Genomic DNA, 22701 nt, shown 5'->3' with positions numbered 1-22701 from the left:
AGGTTTAACTGCAGATCAGAAGAATTTTTGGTGAAGTGTTCACATAACCTTAATATCAACAATTATTTTGCAGACAACAAATATTAGAGAGGTAAGATTTGGGTCCAGTAGCACCTTAAAGTCCAACTAGATTTCCAGGGTATGAGCTTTCAAGAGTCAGAGCTCTCTGACTCTCTGAGATTTCTAGCTCATACCCTGGAAATCTAGTTGGACTTTAGGATGCTACTGGACCTAAATCTTGCTCTTCTATGACAGACCAACATGGCTACCCACCTGAAATGATCTTCATTAGAGAGCTAGTTAGTGATATTAGTATGTTGCCACAGAAAAAAACAAAGAACCTGGTGGCAGCTGAAACATTTTTCTATAGACTTTCTCAACCCGAGTCCACTTCATCAGATGCATATATAAGATGGAATCCACAATAAAAGTTAGGAGATAAAACTCCAAAAAAATTATATATGCAACTTCCTTGGTACTTTTATGCCTGTTTTATGAGACCTGCCTACAATTCAATCCTGTATGCCTGCTAACATAACAAAATCCACAACGTAAATTCTCAGCCCATCTTCTCCTTTATTACCTTCTCCATTTCACAGCAATGTCAAACATATCTCTCCACTGCATCAGCTTGGATTTTCCATTTATCCGGACCTTTGCATTCACCCATGTTCGTTGTACCGCTTGCATTACTTCTAGCACAGCTAGCCCCATTGCTGAACAACAAGCAAAGCATGTTACCAGTTATGCCCACTTGCATTTTTAAGTTTTACAGGAGTGGGGGGACACAATAAGTGCAATAAAGGCAATGAGAGCATTAATATCACTAGTGACTTATTTAACTATTCACAGATTATAGTATGTGGCAACATCAAAAAATATGAGCATATTTATTTAATGAATGAATGACATAGAATTTTTAAAGAAGTGTTTTAAAGCTGCCCACCAGGCCTATTTATAGTTTTATTTAAAGTATTTAGTTGCAATCTTGCCACATGTTACCTTATTTTTATTTCCACATTCTGATAATGTTTTTCCAGCATACCTCTATGTATTCTCTTGTTTGGAAGAAACCCTGGGGTCTCATATTGCATGAGTGAACCCAAGTGATCAGCTGCACATATCATCTCTTGTATTTCGGGTTTATAATTTTCAAATCTCTGCTGAAGCACATCCCTTAAAGTCATAAGCAAAATAGATATTAAATACCAAGATTCTCAAAGAATCTTAAACAGAGACTCCTTCCACACAGGGATGATTCTTTGTGTACCTCTTGCTGCTGCTGCAAGGGCATTTGTCAGCACAGCAGTTTCCCCCAAACTTTCCAACCCTCAGCTCCCAGTCGCCACCATTTCCATCTCCTCTACCAGAAGGATTTTATTTTTAAAAATCCTGAATTCCTAGAATTCTGTAGCATTATAATGTTATAAAAATTTGTTGCCATGAGTTGCTAGTTCCTAGCTTCCATTTTTTAATAATAAAAATAAGTTTCCAGCTCTTTTTTCCTGCAGATTAGGGGGGATAGTGCAGGAAGATCTTTAAGACTGGGGAAGAGGATGCTAAAACAACATCTGCCCAACAGTTTTTTGCACACCTGTGTGGAAGTACTGTTGTATTTTTGACGGATTACGTAGCCCTACCTTGAATGCCACATATGATGGAATGGCACATTATTTTGAAAAATTGTTATAGTAACTAATTTTCAGAGACCTGTAAGATAGCTGAACCTTATCAATAAATATTAAATGATATACTCCAAATGTAAAGCTTTTTTATGCGTTAATTGGGCATCTCCTCAGACCATTGTCTTTACTAAGTAATCAAAGTAAAATCATATAGGAGACACTGTTATAATCATTAAACTTCTATCAAAGACTGTACAGGGTTTAAAAAAGTAATTATTTGGAAAACTTCTCTCATTTTACGCCCACCCCAAATTTATAACTACTATAAGTGAAAAGTTCAGAGATAATCTTCAACAATCTGCATATTGCGAAACACAAAATGCTCAATTCTTAAAAGAAGCAATAAATGACTCACTTTATATGTGGTTGTAACCCTGGCTGTTCTTCATAATCATCTATAAGAAAAGGAAGATTTTTGGCCCAATGATCTTTAAACTTCCCAGGAAGATCCATATCCATGTTGTATTCCATAAGTGGGGTATCAAGATGTGCATGCAGATAGCGAGAATATTCTGTGAAAGAAGAAAATATCACTGAATTTTTTCCTGTTAGATAAGTTAAAGAACCTCCAGACTGAATATTCTTCAGATGATCTACTATTTTGATTTACTTTTTAAAATGTTTATTATCCTGCTATATTAATTACGTAGTAACCAAAAGCAGCTACAGAAAATCATATCTAAGATGTGCTATCCCCACTTCTTGTCACCAGTGTCTATTTCTGGTTGGTTGTTTTTCCTTCATGCAAAAGGACAATAACTCATTAATGCAGTACAAGTTTTTGTCCAATGGCACAAATCTCAAGATATTATCCCAAAGTTACTGCCACTGGTGAAGCTCTTCCAGTGAAGATTTGTCAGTACAGCCATTACACCTGGCTATTTCCCAAGACCATCTCAATTATCATCCTCTGAAGTGCACTTTTCTTTCCCAGGAAAACTGCATCAAATTTATCATGATGTATATTGACCCAACTGTACAAACTGGTTCTTTAATCAGAAAAAAATTATACTGGCCTGCAGTTCCAAAAAGGGAGAAAAGTGTTGTACAATACACAAAGATAGTGAGGAATGCAAATAAAAATAGAAGGAAATATCGTAATGTAGCCTAAAACCCAATCTGTGATCCCACTGTTCACCAGAGCAACTACTATAGAGATTTATATCAAACAAAAATATAAGCATTAGGTTAGAGCCAAAAAACTGTAAGTCAAGTTCTGCTCGCAGGACATATATTTCCCGCTTCTCGTAGCCCCTCAAAAGGCCACTCCTGAGCATGGTCCCTGAAACAGAGAATTAGCAGAAACTTTGGACATGAGGAAATGTCCTTCCCATTGCTAGAAGATATAGGAGTTATTTTTATAGTTATGTGCAAGCATTTATTGATGTACGATGTGGGATACTTATAAAAGCTACATAATGCTCAACATAGAGGTGGCATAAGTTTCTTTTAAAATATACGCTTGTATGATGATTACATTTATTCAGATTTGAGTCCAAAATCAGTATTTGATTAGCTGCAACTCACCTCTGAGATATTTCACTTTCAGGTATTCTGTACTAGCTTTCTGACCAGGAAGAGGATCATTTAACATAACTTTAGTTTGAGCTTTTATTCCTTCGTAAAATTGTCCCAAAGTGACATGACTGAGGCCTTTCATATATTGGCACACTTCATTATATGGTTCTAGTTGCAAACATCTCTAAAAATTAAAAAAGAAAGGATCTAAGTCAGCCATGCATTTTCAGATAACAGGACTTTATAGGCTATCTGAAAATAAGTACATGAATAAAATGAATTCTTTTTTCATATTATACCAGCAAACCTCTCTTAATTTCTACAATCAAGCCTAATCATCAAATAATTCTTAATTATGCTTCCTACAATCAAACACAGGTGAGTATTTTCAGCACCAGTTATGAAAGCATAAGGAAAATCTTGCTTAATCACATCAAGGGGTCTATCTGATCCATTTAGCTATCTTGGCTAGTAGCCATCAATTGTTCCAACCTCCATGAATTCACTTGATCCCTTTTAAAATCCAACTAAGCTATTAGCCATCTCCAGAGCTTACAAATTCTGTGAATTATGCACTGTAAAGTACTTTGTTTTGTCAATCTTCAATCTTCTGCTAACCTTATTAGTACAAGCTTTCGAGAATCAAGTTCTCTTCATCAGATGCATGATACAAACTAGTCAAATACAGAAGAGGAGGGGGGAGAGGGGAGAGAAGGAGAGGAGGGACAAGATGCAATTAGGGGGGAGGCAACCAAAACATTCCTTTGCTAGTAAATGTAAACATCTCCTTTTGGTGTGTAGTCAGTTTGCCGTGTTAGTTTGCAGCAGTAAAAGCATCCAATTTCTATTTAGTATAAGCCCTCGATAACCACAGCTCTCCCTGCCAGATGCATCTGACAAAGAGAACTGTGGTCCCCGAAAGCCCACACCAGGCGTCACTGGGCTCCCCCAGACCACGCCGCTGTAAAGGAAATCTGTTACCTGTGATAATGTGATAACCATTCATAGTCTCTATTCAGTCCCAGCTTGACAGCGTCAAATTTGCATATGAATTCCTTTCCTTGCCTACACTCCTCTTCTGTATTTGACCAGTTTGTATCATGCATCTGACGAAGAGAACCTGATTCTCGAAAGCTTATGCTGCAATAAAATTGGTTAGTCTTAAAGGTGCTATTGGACTCTTTTTGATTTTGCTACTACAGACTAACACGGCTAACTCCTCTGGATCTTATCAGTACAGTGACAGATTAGCAGCTGTGTGTATAACGGAAGGTGTGCAAGATTCTATTAATAACTTGTGCTTATAAAAATGTAATAAACATGTAAATGTCAGATTCTATATATGTGCACATATATGCATGCATCTGCAATGAATTATTAGCATGCATAAGTGTAGTGTACCATAACTTTACCAGTGCTTACCTTAAAGTTCTTCAGCGCCTCCTCTAGGCTACCATGATGATAAAGCATCATTCCCCGAAGCTGTATTGTTTGAACATGATTTTGGTTTATCATCAATGCCTTCTGAAAATTTTCTGTAGCAGCTTCAAAGTTACCCAGTTCTCTGATGTATTTATGAAATGATATCAAAAAACAATGTTTTCATTCAAAAAAGCAACTAAGAAGATTAAGAATTTTTACTCCAAATTCTTCTTCAGATAACTTTTCTTTTCATTAAATTGTTAAAAGATACAATGCAAAAATCATTGTGACATCCAGGTATGTTAAAAGACAGTATGGCTGAAAGTCTCTTTTTTCAACAAGCTCGAATCTTGGGAACAGTCTACTTTCTTTGCAAAATGAGGGTTGAATGGTAGTAATTTAAAAAGCTGTTCTGAAGTTGCTTACCGATAGGCTTGCCCCAGACTTTTATATGCATCTATGAAATCTGCTTTCTGTTTCAGGGCTTCTTTGAATGATTCAATAGCTTCCTGTTTAAAAAGCAAAAATAGTTAACATTATTTCAATGTAAATGTATTACCACTGCTGGGATTTTAAAATGATCATTTTTGAAACCACAGACTCCCTTCTTGTAAGTAGTTAAGCAAGTCTGACTCCCCCCTTCAAAGTGATTTACAAAGGAATGGAACAATGATGACATCTCAGTAAGCCTACCAAAGAGCTGAAACTGAAACTGCATGGGGAAAGATCTTCCCTTGAGACCCTAGAGAACAGCAAGTCAGAACAGAAATGGCTAGGCTTGATAGACAGGGGAATTCCATACGTACATATCACTAGAGGTGTGCCCCCCCCCCCAAATCTGGGAAATATGGGTCCAGGTTTCAGGGATCCCCAAAAAATCCAGGATTCCTGAAATTTGGGAAAGTTTCTCTGATCTGATTAAGAAAGCTCAAAGAATTCCAGATTTGGCTGTTACTCTCTATGGGGAATGCTGTATGGGAGATATCAGGGGCTGGGGATGGTGTTTTTCAAGCAAATTCCACCAAATTTGCAGGGAACCTCCTCCTGACTATCTTCTAAAGACCATCAAAGTTTCAGGTCCAATTCTATGGGCCCCTGAACAAGATGCCTTTCTCCATTGTTTCTTATGGGGGAAGCATTTCCAAGCAGGGTCTCAGGCGGTAAAATACAGGGACACACTCCCTAATGCAGGGTCCAAAGGCACATTCTCGAATGCAAGAGGAAGCCCAACAAAACCAAAGTGAATCAAGCTGACCAACATCAAAACAGAGATTCATGTCAAAACAAGAGAATTCCACCCAAACCAAACTGAGGCAATGGATAGTGTTGCAACTTAACCCAACTAAACCAGTATCACTCATAGAAGCCAGGCAAACATGGAGAGCTCTCACAGATTGGCCACCCACTCCCCTCTCCCTGTCTCACTCCCCCTCCCTCCTCCCTTTGCCTCCCTCCTCCCTCCCTCTTTAAAAAAGAACAAGAGAAGCCCAGGAAGAAGCCAGCCAGAGATTGACCCATGTTTCCCAGATTTACCTAGGGGGTCTGGAACGGATTCCCAAATCAGATCCTAGATTCTCTGATTAGATTCAGGAAAGCCGGATTTAGTCAGATCTACAAAAATCCAGCTTTTCTCCTGAATCCCGGATCCAGATTGCACACCCCTACATAATGCGAAGCAGATTACACTCATGGGAACATTGGGTTGGATCCAGGGGAAAGGATTTCCATTAACAGAATGGGACTTTCTTATCTCCATCTTGCTGCAGCCCAAAGCCCCTCCCATGCTGCTCTTGAGAGACAGAGGACTGCAAAGAAAAGCTTGAGGGGTGAATCTGCAGTGTTTGGAGGGATTTAGTGAAGATCTATTAGAGGAAATTACTACTACTATTATGCATTCTGGCAAACGCATATGATAGAAAACCTTAAGACATTTTATAGCCATTTACATCTTTGGTGTCCTTCAAAATAATTACCTTTAGAAGCCCTCTGTGAAAAAATGTCAACCCTTTGTAAAGCATAGCTATAGGCTGGTTTTTGTTCAGCTCAAGGGAATTCTGGAAGTCTTCATGGGCCATCACATAGTCCTGTTGGACAAACATAATTTCCATCAGAAAGAGAAACCTCCTCAGTCTTAATATAAAGATTATATAAATTATCTTGAAATTACATAATACTTTTTATAAAACTGGTCTCTAGAAACAAGCAGTTTCCAAAATTGCTAGGGGGTATCAGTTATTTGTTGTGCTTTTGCATCATAGTTTATATAACCTACATTACTTCCTCACACTCTGCAGTCAGTACTCTCCCAATCAAAGAGTCTCCCAGCTACCTTTTGTGAGCTACCCTGTTAGAGATGGGGGATTTCAGAAAGAAGTGAAATATTTGCCTTGCAAACTTCAAAGGATATACATATTAGCATACAGCTTAGTTTTCAGTTAGCTTTCAGGCGTAGCCCTTGAGAATAAACATCTTATATACCAATAGCTAAATGGCCCTGATCTACTTAAATTCAGACAAGACAGACCTTCTTACACGCCTGAAAAATGCCCCAGGGCAGACAAAGGTGGCTGGGAAGGAGAGAAGGAAGCAGGAAAAGAAGGAGAGGCTGGGCGTGGGGCAGGGAAGAGAAAGAGGACATGGTGGGGGAGGGGAAAATGAAATGCTGTCCACAAAGCCTTGTCCCTTCTTGCCTTAACTAATTTCCTAAAGTTATATAGTTAAAAACTAACCTCAGACATGAAGTAAAGAGTGCCTCTATGCTGGTAGAGTCGTGCTGAAGGTTTTAGCTGAATAGCTTTAGTGAGATCAGACAGTGCTTCACTAATTTGACCCAAAGGTGACAGTATCTATAAATTCAAGGTAACATTTTAGCCTAGCAAGAACACACAAGTAATCCTTTATTTCTCAATACAGTTTTAACTTGTAATATGCAATACTAATAAACGAACAATTGAGAATTTGGGTGCACTATTTACACTTAACAGGTGCCTTGTTATGTAGTAAAGGAACTGTATATTAAAATGCATTGGAGTGTATGATCCTATATTCATTACATTAAGTGGTGAAGGAATGCTAAGGCAAGACCTCAGCTTATGAATTCTGAGGGAACTTTTATTGAATTCCACCATGTGGTATAACTAAATTTAGTTCGTAAATTGGCCCCAGAGGCTTTTTGAGCCAATTATAATTGAAGTAAATAAACAAAACAAAAGTATATTTTTGACTATACTGAAATGGTATATCCCTTTCTGGTCAAATATCTGGCAACCCATCCGCAAAATTTATAAAAATTCTGGCTGTGCCTATTATTACAAGTATCCTAAAATAAAACACACACACAAAATGAGGAGGTAATTACTCCCATGCAGGTGTGTTCTTTAGAAGACAGGAACCTTAACAAGTTTATATTCTGCTTAATTATACGATACTTCTAATTAAACAGGAACACAAAATAGTATTCCTTGATCTATCAATATATCTGTGTACATCAAATCTTAAATTAAATTAAGCCTTTTCAGCCATGCAGCCTTTTCAACAATGGAGGCATATTATTTTGACAAGAATTTTTAACAATAGAAATCCAGAAAGTATTTAGAAGAATTCAAGAAAAATTGAAAATTGAATTATATAAAGTACCAAAATTCAGAAGCTCTTTAAAACAAAAAAAGTTACCTCTGCTCGCTGTTCATATACTTCCGGAAGATCTGGTTCCAGGCTAATTACTCTGCTCAGCTCAAATAAAGCAATCTCAGCATTTTTTATATCCTTAAAAATGGAAAATATAAGCAGTGGTACATTTTGGCTCATTTCAGACATTACAGAAAATTATAGCTTAATTAAGCTAACTACAGTTAGCAAGACTGTCTGAATGCAAGCTACTCCACTAAATATGGTTAAATTAAGGTTCATAAAGCCAGGAGGTGAAGTTGGTTTATTAACAATACTTACATTACAATCTTATGGAGCCTTACTCCAGTGTAAGGCCATTGGCTTCAATGGGCCTAGACTGGAGTAACTCTGCATAGGATTGCATTTAGTCTTAACTATAGCTTTGCATGATGTCTGAACATAAACATTTTGTCTTAATCTTGACCTGTTCTCTGGTGATGCCCTCCCCTGGCTACAAAGAGAAGGAATGAAACCACCATTTGTTGAGGTTAACCAGGTTTCAACAGCCTAGCTGTGAGTTGAATCTTAAGTTTTGTTTTAAGCCTGACCCAAGCCAATAAATCTTTGTATGGTTAGGCTGAATCTTTTATATTATAGAATGTAAAAACTGATCCAAAGCAATCATTTGCATCATATTTTGATGTGTTCAAAGAGAATGAGCTGCTTTATATCAAATAATATTAAAAAAAACTGGTTGTATAAATATGGGGAAAGTAAATTAATTCCTTTTTCAACACTTATCCTTGATAATATTTGGACATCCTAGTTGTCCAACCTGGTTCTTTCATCTGACCCTGTGTTTTAGTTTCAAAATGCAGCGTTATTCATGGCTCTATAAATATTGTCAGCATTATAAACTGGATGAAAGCTATGATCATATTTACATGCAACATACCAGGCATGTATTGAATCTAGCCAAGTTCCCCATAAAACTGGTTCCTAACCAACAAGCTGCAAAATTAGAGGTGTAATGTTGAAATTATTCAACCATATTACATGGGGAAGCTTAGTGGTAGAGCATCTGCTTTGGTTCAATCTGCTAGGCTCCACTCCCACCATCATCAGATAAAGGATCAGAGAGAAAGGTACAGGAAAAACTGCTACCTGAAACCATGGAGAGCCACTGTCAGCCAGAGTAAAGGGGTTGTGGCTTATTGGAAGAACTTTTGTTTTGCTGATGCTGCTCCGTGCCTCTTTCCTCATAACATCATAAGCACAAACTGTGATGTAACATTCTGTGTCCTGTTCTGCATTGCCTCACATCAATGAACACCAGCCACTGAGCTCAGTGCAATGGCATCCAGCATTGTGTTGATGTGAACTCACAAGGCAGAGAGACTTGTGCTTATGCCCTTAGCATCAACTATAAAAGAACCTATTTGATCCACCATTCCTTTTACGATACAGAATTCCAGAAAACAGTCTGAAAACTGGAGCTACTGTTTTTGGAAAGCGAGGTGCTTGAACACCTGCTACCGTCCCCCCTTCAGGGAGAAGGGGGTCCAGAACGCTACGCGACCCCGAGAGCGTGTGATCTCGGTGGTGGGGGGGGGGGTTCTGAATCAAGGATTCTCTCCATCACCTTGAGGTCCCCTCGGAGAAGGGCGAGCTACTAACTCTGCAGTACCTATGAAGTCATTAATTTGGCATAAGATCATCAGAAACCAAGCCTCAATACCAGCTTTGACCAACTATAAACGGAGGAAACAACACAGACAACCCGAAAAAACAATGCAAGGTAAAGATTGCTATCGGACTTTTTAAATGAAAATGGAGAAAAAAGACCAAAAATTAAAGTATGATAAAGACTTAATTAAAGAGAGGAAACGATAAGGAACAATTATTGAGTAAGAAATCTCCAATTCGGCAAGTTTTTAAGGACAAAAAGAGTGATAAATAGTATTGTTTACGCATACTTGCGGTTTGAAGAGAGGTAACCGGCGCGAGAGAGGAGGAGGAAGCTGGGAAATAGCATAAGAAACATCGCGAGATGAGACGAGACTGAAAGAGGTGGAGACAACTTGTGCCTAGAGGAGAAAAGAACAAACAGGAAGCAGGAAGAACAGCAAGCAGAAAGAAGACGCGGAAGCAAAACAAAGAAAATATCGCGAGAAAGGATGGCAGTGATGGAATGCAAGACAACGGAAAGACAACTAAGATTTAGGGGCGTGCCAGAATCGACTACACAAAGTGTACAAGAACAGATGACAGATATTCTAGCTGAATTTTTGAATAAGCAACCAGAAGAAATCACAGCAAATTTGGATCTAGTGTATAGGGTCAACTCCGCCTATGCACAACAAAAGAATCTACCAAGAGACATTATTGTGCAGTTAATAATGAAAAGAATGAAAGAAGAAATTATCAAAAGGCATTCTGAAAATCCCCTATCACTGGAGGGGAACAGGATCAAGATAATGAAAGAGATACCTAGAAGAATTCTCCAAGAGAGGAAAAAATATAGAGAATTGACTCAAAAGTTGAGAGAGAAGGATATCAGATATAGATGGGAACTACCAGAAGGGCTGAGTTTTCAATTTAAGGGTTTGAGAGTCACAATTAAATCAAGACATGAAATGGAGTTGTTTCTTTTTGAAAATGCTAATGACTTTCCTAGATCAGTAAGAAAATAACATGGAGTACAAATTAATATCATGGAATGTAAATGGACTAAACTCACCACAAAAAAGCAGGACCATTTTTCATTGGTTAAAGAAACAAAATTGTAATATAATTTGTCTACAAGAAACACATATTAAGGACCAAAATGTTAAGTTCTTAAAAAACAGACAATTCGGAAGAGAATTTATAGCTTCGGAAAAACAAAAGAAAAAAGGAATAGTAATGTATATTAAGGAGGATCTGGACTCTAAATTAATTCTCCGGGACCAAAATGGAAGATATCTTGTTGTAGAAATTAATGTAAGTGGCAAGAAAACCTTAATAATAGGTATATATGCACCCAATGGAGCAAAAGATCAATTTTACAGGGAAATAACAGACAAATTAGATCAAGATTCATACGATCAAATTGTAATGATGGGAGATTTTAATGGGGTTGTGGATTTGCAAATGGACAGGAAAATAAAGGGAGGCAAACAGAAATCAGGAAAACTACCAAAATCTTTTTTTGAACTAATAGAACAAGAAAAACTGGAGGATATTTGGAGGAAAGAAAATCCCAAAGGTAAAGACTATACGTACTACTCTGCGAGACATCAATCATTCTCAAGAATCGATACGATTTGGACAACAAAAGAATTAGCTGTACGGACAAAAAAAAATAGAAATAATGCCGAGAGTGAGTTTAGACCACAATCCATTGTTGTGGAAAGCTACAATGGGACAGAAGAAATTACGATGGAGAATAAACGAAGATTTATTGCAGAACCAAGAAAATATGGAATATATACAGAAAGAAACAAAATATTTTTTCCAAACCAACAAAAACAATGAAGTTTCAACCCAGATGATATGGGACACATATAAAGCAGTGATAAGAGGAATACTAATTACATTAAACAATAGAGATAAAAAAGGAAGCTGGAAAAATGTCAAGAGATACAAGAGAAATTATGCAATACAGAGCAGGAATTAAAGAAGAAACCAGGGGAAAAATCAATAGTATAAGAAATCAAAATATTACAGGAGCAAATAAGAGCAATTGAAAACAAAGAACTAGAATGGAAATTGAGGACATTACAGCAAAAATCATTTGAAGGAGCCAACAAGCCTGGAAAGTATCTAGCCTGGCAACTGAAGAAAAAAAGAGAAAAGAAAATAATTAGTAGAATAATCGAAGGGAAAGAACTAAAAGACCAGCAAACAATCAAACGAGCTTTCTACAAATATTATGCAAAATTATTTCAAAGGAAAGCAATAGCCCAAGAGAATATAGACCAATATCTACAGGGAATAGAATTACCAACTATATCAACCAATATGAAGGAGAAGCTAAATGCTCCAATAACAGAAGAAGAAATTAAGCAAGCTATAGATGTGGCAAAGATAGGTAAAGCACCTGGACCGGATGGAATTACAGCGAAGTTTTATAAAGCAATGAAGACCTTGTACCAGTATTACGAGTTGTAATGAATGATATATTGAAAGGAGAAGGTTTTCCAGATATGTGGAATGAAGCAAATATTGCCTTGATACCAAAGGGGAGACAGGAATTAACCGACGTCAAAAATTATAGACCAATTTTGTTAATAAATAACGACTACAAAATATTTGCAAGAATATTAGCAGATAGACTTAAAATATGGCTAATGGATTTTGTAGGAGAAGATCAGGCTGGGTTTTTGCCAAATAGACAATTAAAGGACAATCTGAGGGTGGTTATAAACACCATTGAGTACTATGACAAGCGTCCAGATAAAGAAGTTGGGGTTTTTTTTGCAGATGCAGAGAAAGCCTTCGACAACTTGAATTGGGACTTCATGTTTGCATCGATGGAAAAGATGGATTTAGGTAAAGAATTTATAGAGGCAATAAAGACGATCTATAAGAATCAAAGAGCGGCAATTTGTGTCAATGATGACCTGACAGAGAAATTTGAAATAAGAAAAGGAACAAGACAAGGTTGTCCACTGTCGCCGTTATTATTTGTTATGGTCTTAGAAATATTATTAAGGCAGATAAGAGAAGACGAGAACATAAAAGGAATAAAATCAAAGGGGTTTTCATGTAAGTTAAGAGCATTTGCTGATGATGTGATGTTTATAGTGGAAGTCCCAGTACAAACTCTGCCAAGACTGCTAGAAAAGATTAAAGAGTTTGGAGACCTGGCAGGTTTTTATATAAATAAAAAGAAGTCGAAAATAATAACTAAAAATATGGCTAAGAAGAAACAACAAGAATTGATGGAAGTAACGAACTGCGAGGTGGTACAAAAAACAAAATATCTGGGAATAGAGCTGACAGCCAAAAATATTGATTTATTTAAGAACAATTATGAAAAGCTCTGGATACAAATCGAAAGAGAAATGTCAAAATGGAACAAATTGAATTTATCATGGTTAGGTCGAATTGCCACAATCAAAATGAATGTATTGCCTAGAGTTATGTTCTTGATGCAAACGATACCAATTGTTAAAGACAAAAAACAATTTGGAAAATGGCAGAGGAAGATATCGGAATTTGTGTGGGCAGGAAGAAAACCCAGAGTCAAAATGAAAGTGCTCTGTGATGCCAAAGAAAGAGGAGGTATGCAATTACCTGATCTCCGTTTGTATCATGAAGCAATATGTCTAGTATGGCTAAAAGAATGGGTGTCTTTATCTAATTACAAACTGTTAACGCTGGAAGGTTATAACAAACTTTTTGGATGGCATGCATATCTATGGTATGACAAACACAAAATGGATGCAACGTTCCAGCACCATTATTTGAGAAGAAACTTATTTCTAACCTGGCTAAAATAAAAAAGTTTATAAATCAAGAGAAACCAAAGTGGATTGTTCCAGCGGAGGTGATTAATCCAAATTTGGAATATAAGGGAGATGAATGGCTGACCTATAAAGAATTAATAAAAATTGAAAATAATGAACTTAAACTTAGACTGAACAAGGAAATACCATTTAAGTATGGCTGGTTACAATACCGACAAATTAAAGACTTATTTGAATCAGATCAAAGGAAGACAGGCTTTAGGAATAAAAATTCAGAGTTAGAAGAACTTTTACTGGGGGACAATAATAAAATAATTTCCAAAATGTACAAGTTATTGTTAAAATGGCATACAGAAGACGAGACAGTTAAACTTCAAATGGTAAAATGGGCGATAAATTGTAATAATAAGATAACGATTGGAAGCATGGGAGCAATTGTGGAAAAATACCTTAAAAAATTCAACATATACCAGTATTAAAGAGAATGGCTATAAAATGATATATAGATGGTATTTAACACGGAAAAAGCTAGCCAATGCTAACAAACAGCTATCCAACAAGTGTTGGAAATGTAAGGAGCACGAAGGTTCTGTATTTCATATGTGGTGGACTTGCGGCAAGGCTAGAGACTTCTGGTCTAAAATGTGTGCTGAAATAAATGTCTTTAATACTCCAAAATAATGTTGTTAAGAATCCAGAAATGTTATTGTTGTCTTTGCACTTAGAGGACATGAATAGAAAAGACAGAGTATTATTGTACTATATGATAACAGCAGCAAGAACTTTGTATGCACAATATTGGAAGAAAGAAGAAATACCAGAGATTGAACAGTGGATACAAAAATTGTTGTACATGGTGGAAATGGACAAATTAACAAGAAAATTGAGAGATCAAGATCCAAAGGAATTTTTCAAGGATTGGGGGAAATTGAGAAAATATCTAGAGAAAAGATGGGATGTTAAAGGACAATTATGGTCTTTTGAAAGTTATTAAATAAGGTATAATTTAAATCTTTACCAATAACATTAAAATGACAACTAGGAGACAGAATTAATTATAAGAAACGGGGGGTTGTAGTGCTGTTGGAAGTCAATAAAGGAAAGGGGGAGGGGAGGGGGTGGGAAGCATATAGTAGGTATATGGGGAATAAGTAAAATGTAGCAATATTATGTGTATGTTAAGCATCCAATAAAAATTTATTTAAAAAAAACTGGACTGAAGGAAAATTGTGTTCTTACTGAAAAGAAGAAACTTGTGTAACAAAGATATAAAATATGCTTGGGTGGGTTTTTTTAGCAATTGTCATAGATCCAGAGGAGTTAGCCGTGTTAGTCTGTAGTAGCAAAATCAAAAAGAGTCCAGTAGCACCTTTAAGACTAACCAATTTTATTGTAGTATAAGCTTTCGAGAATCACAGTTCTCTTCGTCAGATGCATCTGACGAAGAGAACTGTGATTCTCGAAAGCTTATGCTACAATAAAATTGGTTAGTCTTAAAGGTGCTACTGGACTCTTTTTGATTTAGCAATTGTGTTCACATGTTGATTGTAAGATATTACTCATACAAATATGATACGAGATACATACTAACAGAACATTGCATTTCCCTTTGGACTCCTATTCATGCTAGTCTATCAATCAGCTATGAAAATATTCTCTGGAGACTGGTGGCCAACTATCCCCCCTCCTTTTCCTGCTGATTCTTTCTTTATGCAGTCTGCATGTTAATTCACTGATGAGTTCGAAGTTTCACCAAAATAAATACCAGGGGATAGGTACACTGTGAATTAAGTGACTCAATACTTCTATATTTACAAGCTGTATACATATTTGTATACATATCTGATACAGTTTGAAGAATAGCATTGGTGGCCTGGAATAGAAGGGGGATTCAGCAAAAATTCCACTCCCTTCCACTTGCTGATGTGCCATCCTGATAATTTAAAAGCATTAGATGCAACATATTTTTTCATATATATAAAAAAATTTGAAACAAAACAGCACTTATGCAAGTAGAAGGAACTTCCATTCAAACAATTTCCACAGATTTCAGATTCAACATGCAGTCTCCTGCATTGCATCCTATTCTATTCTCAAAGGTCCTCTAATCTTCAGGAGCAGTCTTTTTGGTGGTGTCAGGGGCTGAGGTAGACATGGGAAGCAGGAAAGATCTATTCTATGTGTGGAAGGCCATTTACAGTTATTTAGATCCAGCCCTATGTATTTGGCAAGTATCCATAATCCACAACACTATGCCAGTTCAGCTCTATAAAATCCAGTAGGAAATATCTGTTCATTTGTAAGACTACTCTGGTGCTCAAAATTATCCAAGCCTCCAGAAATCATAACAATGAAGTACAACAAGAATTGCAATTAATTAGCAAGTTAATTTTTACTAATTTAAAATCAAACATGCTGCATAATGTTCTCTTTAATATTCACAGCTGTAATTCATATGACTTGCGTGGCACTGACCAGAGCAACGTAACTGCTGAGAGCTGAAACTATGAAACAGGAATCCCTGTTCTTCACTACGATTATAAAATTCTCATTATTTATTCTTTGAATGCTTTAATCTTTGCAACCAACAATTTCTCATCTATACTGAACTACCTAAATGGATTTCAATACCAGTCTGCCATTTACGAGATGCATCAGAACAAAAAAAGGCTCAACATTCCAGTTTTTGCCACATACTTATTTTGCTAATGCGTGCATTATGCCAATACATAGTTTCACTATGGCATCAGTATTTAGTATGTTTAATATGCTAAAGAGTAGCTCAAACTATCAATATGATTATTGCATACTGTTTCAAAAGTATGAGATACTTACATGCAATCCTTTCTTTCCATAAGCTATCCCCCGTCCATAAATTGCACTAACAAGTTCCGGCTGTTCCTGTTCAGAGCACAATACAATTAGAAGGTTCCAGTGGAACCACACAGTTAATAGTCAATGCTGCATTCTAGAATGCCTTAATTTCTTATACAAGCCAAGATCCAGGAAAGAGGACACATATCTTCAACTTTCACACATATTTAAAAAGCACCTTGGGGATTTTGTATGGGAACAGCAAGATAGGAGAACTGGTTGAAATTGCTTCCATCTTTGTGCAGCTCCCTGAGCTACTTCTGGCTATTTCTTGTATTGTATTGTTGCCCATATGGATCCTGCCAGCTTTTCAGAGATCTCAGTGGGTTGACGGAGAAAGGGAATGGGACAGAAAAGATTCAGGAAAAGCTTTGGCTTCATTATGCCTTCATATTTACTACAGATACTTCCATGATGGCTATTACCAGTTTCAGACCACTGCTTTGCTATATTGTGTCTGCACATCTCATCTGGTATATTTATATATGCAACATAGATTCTTATCCATTAATTTGGAATGTTTCTTTATAGTTGAACACTGGCTACGACTCATATTGTATGATAGAGAAAACTGCAATAAAACTATCATGCAGTTTTGTCTATCATACAATATGAGAAGTAGCTAGTGTTCAGCTTTAACGAAAAATTCCAAATTCAGGTGACTTTTAGCTCCTGTCATGACCAACCCAGACATGATAGTCACACATCTTTCCTTGACATGCCCCCACCAAGTCACATGTCTGAGCAGACTTGACAATGTTCTGTGACCTGATCGCCCCATCCCCAATTTCAGAGAGACTGGCTGCACATGAATTTCTTTCCTCCTACCACACAACCCCTTAGGCTCAGACAACAGGCCATACTTACAGCAATATCTACCTCTCTTTTACATGTGTGAAACCTGTGCACTATCCTTATACTTTCAACTTCATTGTGTGTCATGGATGATCAGAAAGCAGGTCTTCCCTTCTGTTTCTGTTTCCCAGAAAGGCAGAAGTGGAGAGTGCCCTCAAGTCATAGCTGACGTATGGCAACCCCGGTGAGGTTTTCATGGCAAGAGTCACTGCCTGCCTCTGCAACCCTGGTCTTCACTGGAGATCTCCCATCCAATTACTAACCAAGGTCAACCCTTAGTTTTTGAGATCTGACAAGATCAGGCTCATCTGGGCTATCCAGGTCAAGGCCCAAGAGGGCAATGACCTTATATTGGGAAATTCCAGTATGCAAATTTATATTAAAAGGAGTACAAAGTTACCTGGAGTATTGTTGAGAAGTGACGTATGGCTTCATCATAAAGGCCACTACCAATCAATATATAAGCAACAGCTGCCAAAATAACATTATGGGTTAATGAATCTGAATTTCAAGCTTCCACGAATTCCACATTTGCCACAAATACAAAGAGAAATTGAACACCTTCAAAGAGCTGAAAGCAGTTAATTTTTATACTCTAGTTTTCTAACCCTTCTAGGCTGTCAGATAGTTTTACTGAACAATAATAACAACTAATTTCAATATTCAGTATATGCAATGTGTACTCTGTAAAGAGTAGCTGGTCTGCATCAATGTATATTTTAAAGACAATTTTTAATTTGTGCTGACCTGTAGACAGAGCATCTATCTAATGTATTTTTACCCCAGACATCCTCTAAACAACTGAGAGTAGCACGCATGGATTTCCATGTCCCATTTTATCCTCACAACAACCCTTTTAGATGGCTGAGGCTGAGAGAGGGTGACTGGCCCAATGTCAACCAGTGAACTTCATGGCAGTGAGGATTTGACTCTGGGTCTCCCAGGTTTTAGTCCAATACCTAGTACTATACCACACACACATCCCACTTTCTACTCATGAGATATATACCTATCTAGAAAGCTCTGACATACAATTGTTTATGGCAAAATACATTTATTTATCTATTTAAAACATTTCTATCCCACCTTATCTCAATTTATTAATAGAAGGTGAAACAAGGCTCTTTGTTGCTTTACCCCACAAAACAACCAATACAGGTTTTAAAAGAAAATTTAACTTGCTATAGAGACTATTGCATAAAGTACCTTCACCTCAAACCAAACTAGAAGTTACTAAACAACCAGAATTTAGTACTATATTACTCTAACCATCATGGAAAAAACCTATTTGCCACTTACTCCTTTGAACTCTTCACATATGGCTCAGTAGCAAAAGATCACAGATATAATACAATTTTAGCACTGCCACCACAACCTGTTCTTCCAGGGTCTAATAATGAGACGTGCGTGGAGCTTAATCCCTTAATGGGAACTGATAGCAAGCCTCCTTGCAACTTCCCCAGGATAAGTTACTCTAATACTAAGACAGAGCCTTATCACAAACCCATGCATGAGCATAATATAGAAAGAGAAACACACATTTCAAAAGATCATGCATTTATCCAGCAACATTCTGCAAGTCATTTCTAAACATGCACAAACATGACCATTCCTACAATCTATTTACATTTATCTTAAAGCAATAGTTTTTAAAATGCACATCTGCAGTAATCTAATGTTCATGGAAAGAAAACTGCTCAGGGGGATAATACGGACAGAGTAACATCACAGGCCTGGAGAACAGAATTAGGAATGTACCCTTAAAGAACACTGGGGGAAAGACAAAGGAGAGAGTTGAAATAAGAGTAGATTCACATGTGCAAGTCTAGCTTTACTTTTCACCAAGTGGGTATATGTGTCAAAACTGCACATGTGAATCCATTCTAACAGAGTTCTGAATAAAGCTGTGACAGCATGAATATATCAAAGATGGAAGGTTCCAGATAAAAGAAAATGAAAAGAAAATGAAAAAGGACTAATTTGTAAGTGTCAATATTCCCTCCGGTCTGCGAGAAGTCATAGCAGTAATTAAAAGTAATTAAGTTCTAATACTCCTATTTCAGAAAAACTTGCAGTGCTCCTCAGACATTGTAATCTATTTGGAGGTACAGATTATATGTAGTATATCTTACCCAACTCTTCATTTATATCGTCTTCATCAGTGGCAAAGGGAAATCTCTTTTGTTCAGCAAGCAATTTTGCTTGGCTCTGCAAAACATTTAAGAAATCACTGACAAAGCCAAAATAATAAGTATATTATCCAGCCAAAGTTCATTTCATTGATTTCAACAGGAGAGATCTAAATCTAACAGTGCAATCCCAAGCAGAGTTACACCCTTCTAAGCCCACTGTGGCATTAATGGACTTAGAAGAGTGCAACCCTGCTAGCACTGCAGTGTAATTCTCCCACTGAATACATTCCACTAACGGTAGTCTTCCTTCGATACGACACGCCTCTTCCACTTGCACCAGAAAAGGAATTAATTTCATCAGGGGAAAAGACCTCAGTTAGCATGACAGATGCATAAGACCAAAACTACTGAGATTTACAGTACATCTTAAGCAGAGTTATACCTAAGTCCATGGATGTCAATGGCTTTGAAACACAACTCTGTTTAGGATTATACTGCCAATGTTCAAAATTCTATCAAAAACTTAGCACTGGATAACAAAAGGCTTAAATATTCAGAAGACTTGGATTTAAAAATAACCAAGACCACATGTTGTTTTAGAAAACAAGACAATCATTATTATTATACAAATTTTTATTCCACTGTTCAGCTCCAGGTGGCATACATCCGCCCTTTTATTCTCAGCACAGCCCTGTGAGGTAGGTTAGGCCAAGAGACAGTGACTGGCTAAAGAGCATCTAGCGAACGTCACAACAGAACAGGGATTTAAACCAGATTTCCCAGTTCTAGTTTGATGCTCTAACCAGTATGACACACTGACTCATGATACAGTTAAACAACATACATAGTTCATACAGTATCTTGTAACACAGAGATATTTAAAGAATTGCAATAAATGAAATAAAATATACAATTCCTTTCTTGCATTTGTATCAATATTTGGGCATGAAAGACATAAGCAATTTTCATTATCATCAAACAAAATGAATATCCTAAGTAACATAGTAAAACTGTTACTGTAGTGACAGCCCAGTAATGATTCACCAGCATTCTCTAGTGTCTTGCACCCTGCAAACAGGACTTCCTTCCCTCCCCACTCCCAGTGGAACTAAAATTGATTCCAAAGATGCTGCTAGTGTCTGAAGACAAGGGACCCTAAAGAACAGTTAACAGGGAAGTGGGCAGCAGAAAGGGGGAAATCAGCAAAAGTCTCCCCCTTCCATCCACAGAAACGTTCCACAGTATCCAAGCCTTTGTATACACAACAAATAGCTAAACATACCAAAAGTTTTTCAGTATTCAATGAAAGCAAGGATTCACAAGCTGAAGACCCTCGTAGTTCACAGTCTGCATCATGAAAGTGCAAAAATGAAGAGTCTAAAATTGAAACATTTTCTTCATTAATGAGTATACTCAATCTTAAAACAATTACATGTGGGCAGAATTTACAATATAGAAGACAGTACTAATCATAACATGTAAGACATTGAAATAACATTTCTAGACTAATTGTTCAAACACTGAATTATCTCCTTCAAAATAAAATTACAATAGATGGGTTCTAAGCAGAATCTAGCACTTCAAGATGTTCTATTGTTGCAGTCTATAAGCCTTCTGGGGGAAAGAGTGTGATGCTATTGTATTTGTAGTCAGTGCCTAACACACCGTTTGTGCTATGTCAGTATTTGTGGGCTCTTGTTCTTGTTTTAATAATGAAAGACCAAATATACCTCCTCAGCCCTGAACTACCACCAAGATTATCAATGTTTTATTCTAAGTGAACAAGTATAAAAAGATTTAGTAGTACTGGGCAGGTGTTCATTCAGGCTGGAAGCTTTGAACTCTTAAGTCCAAGTTTAAATCTCAACAGATAGTTGGAACAAACACAGCCGGTATCCCAAATGTGACAAGAGTAAAACTTATCTGCAACAGCATTGAAGTGTATCAAAACATGGACATTTTAAACATTATACACCAATTACTAGGATACATAAAATTAGTTTGTTATAGGCGATTGTGTAAGTTGTTTATACAAAAACATTTTGATGATTAAAAAGAGTCCAGTAGCACCTTTAAGACTAACCAATTTTATTGTAGCATAAGCTTTCGAGAATCAAGTTCTCTTCTTCAGATGCCTGATATCAGGCATCTGAAGAAGAGAACTTGATTCTCGAAAGCTTATGCTACAATAAAATTGGTTAGTCTTAAAGGTGCTACTGGACTTTTTGATTTTGCTACCACAGACTAACACGGCTAACTTCTCTGCATTTTGATGATTGAAAGGATAAATCTGTGTGTCATTATTAGACAGCAGAAGTGATCAAAAGAAAATAAAGTTAATCTTCAGTCTTCCCTAATCAGCATCCTTTGGGTCACCATTTGGCAACCACCTTCCAAACAGCGTTTCTTACTGAGGACCTCTGGCAGAAGGGAGTGTGGCTTAGCAATTACAGTCTAATTTAAACAATTATTATCTTCCCAGCCAGCAGCTTCTCATGAGGCAAGAGATTCAGGTTGCGCAGCTAGAACTGCTATGTGCAGGAGGAATGGGGGAACAGCCCCCCCCCCCCAGAAGGAGCATTAAGTGGCATAGGACAGGAAACATTTAATCTCTTGATTCAGTGTAAACTGGCCTATAGACATGAGCAACCTACAAACTCCACAGGAACCTCTCTCAAAATCACCAGCAGCTCCGGGAAAGCCATTCTGCTGAGCAAACTGAGCTGGCCCTTAGCCAGGGCTGGAGAGAGGCAGCAGAGCAGGCGCCTTCCTTGCCTCCCACTCACCACAGCCGCCGGCTTCCCCACCCCAGTCAGCCACCAGGAGCTCCGCACAGCCTCTGTTCCCCTGGCCCTGCGGGCGGTGCAGCTCCTGCCTAAGCAAGGACAGCGTCGGATACTGCTCGCTCAGGGCTACCGCTGGCAGAATCACTGACACCAGCGGCAGCAGCACGGCGAGGCTCAGGCGAGCGTGCCAAGCGGCGGCGGCGGGGGCCATTTTCTGAGCGCGCCTGCGCAAAGCGGCCTGCCGCTTCATCTTGCAGTTCAGGCGGACAGTGGGTGAACGGGATATGTTCTGGGAGTTGTAGTTCCAATTCTTCCCTCATTTGTAACGCAGTCGGAGGCTGCTAAACTACAAGCACCAACCTGCTTT

General features: G+C 37.6%; 1 protein-coding gene across 1 annotated transcript in view; it reads right to left on the bottom strand.

The window, feature by feature from the left end:
* The window catches only part of TTC13 (tetratricopeptide repeat domain 13), a 42667-nt gene extending 20122 nt beyond the window's left edge, over window positions 1-22545 (bottom strand). Inside the window, exons 1-14 of the mRNA XM_054996405.1 lie at window positions 22335-22545; window positions 20831-20925; window positions 19549-19624; window positions 17817-17887; window positions 16523-16588; window positions 8298-8390; window positions 7355-7471; window positions 6599-6709; window positions 5052-5134; window positions 4626-4767; window positions 3213-3387; window positions 2041-2197; window positions 1046-1176; window positions 584-716 (exon numbers count right to left, since the gene is read on the bottom strand). Of these exons, the coding sequence (XP_054852380.1) occupies window positions 584-716; window positions 1046-1176; window positions 2041-2197; window positions 3213-3387; window positions 4626-4767; window positions 5052-5134; window positions 6599-6709; window positions 7355-7471; window positions 8298-8390; window positions 16523-16588; window positions 17817-17887; window positions 19549-19624; window positions 20831-20925; window positions 22335-22545 (1661 nt within the window). The remainder of the gene's footprint in view (window positions 1-583; window positions 717-1045; window positions 1177-2040; window positions 2198-3212; window positions 3388-4625; window positions 4768-5051; window positions 5135-6598; window positions 6710-7354; window positions 7472-8297; window positions 8391-16522; window positions 16589-17816; window positions 17888-19548; window positions 19625-20830; window positions 20926-22334) is intronic.
* Between the last annotated feature and the right edge of the window lie 156 nt (window positions 22546-22701).

The sequence above is a fragment of the Eublepharis macularius genome, chromosome 1 (genome assembly GCF_028583425.1).
Source record: "Eublepharis macularius isolate TG4126 chromosome 1, MPM_Emac_v1.0, whole genome shotgun sequence".
In the NCBI taxonomy this organism is placed as follows: Eukaryota; Metazoa; Chordata; class Lepidosauria; order Squamata; family Eublepharidae; genus Eublepharis; species Eublepharis macularius.
This window is presented reverse-complemented; position numbering and strand designations above follow the sequence as displayed.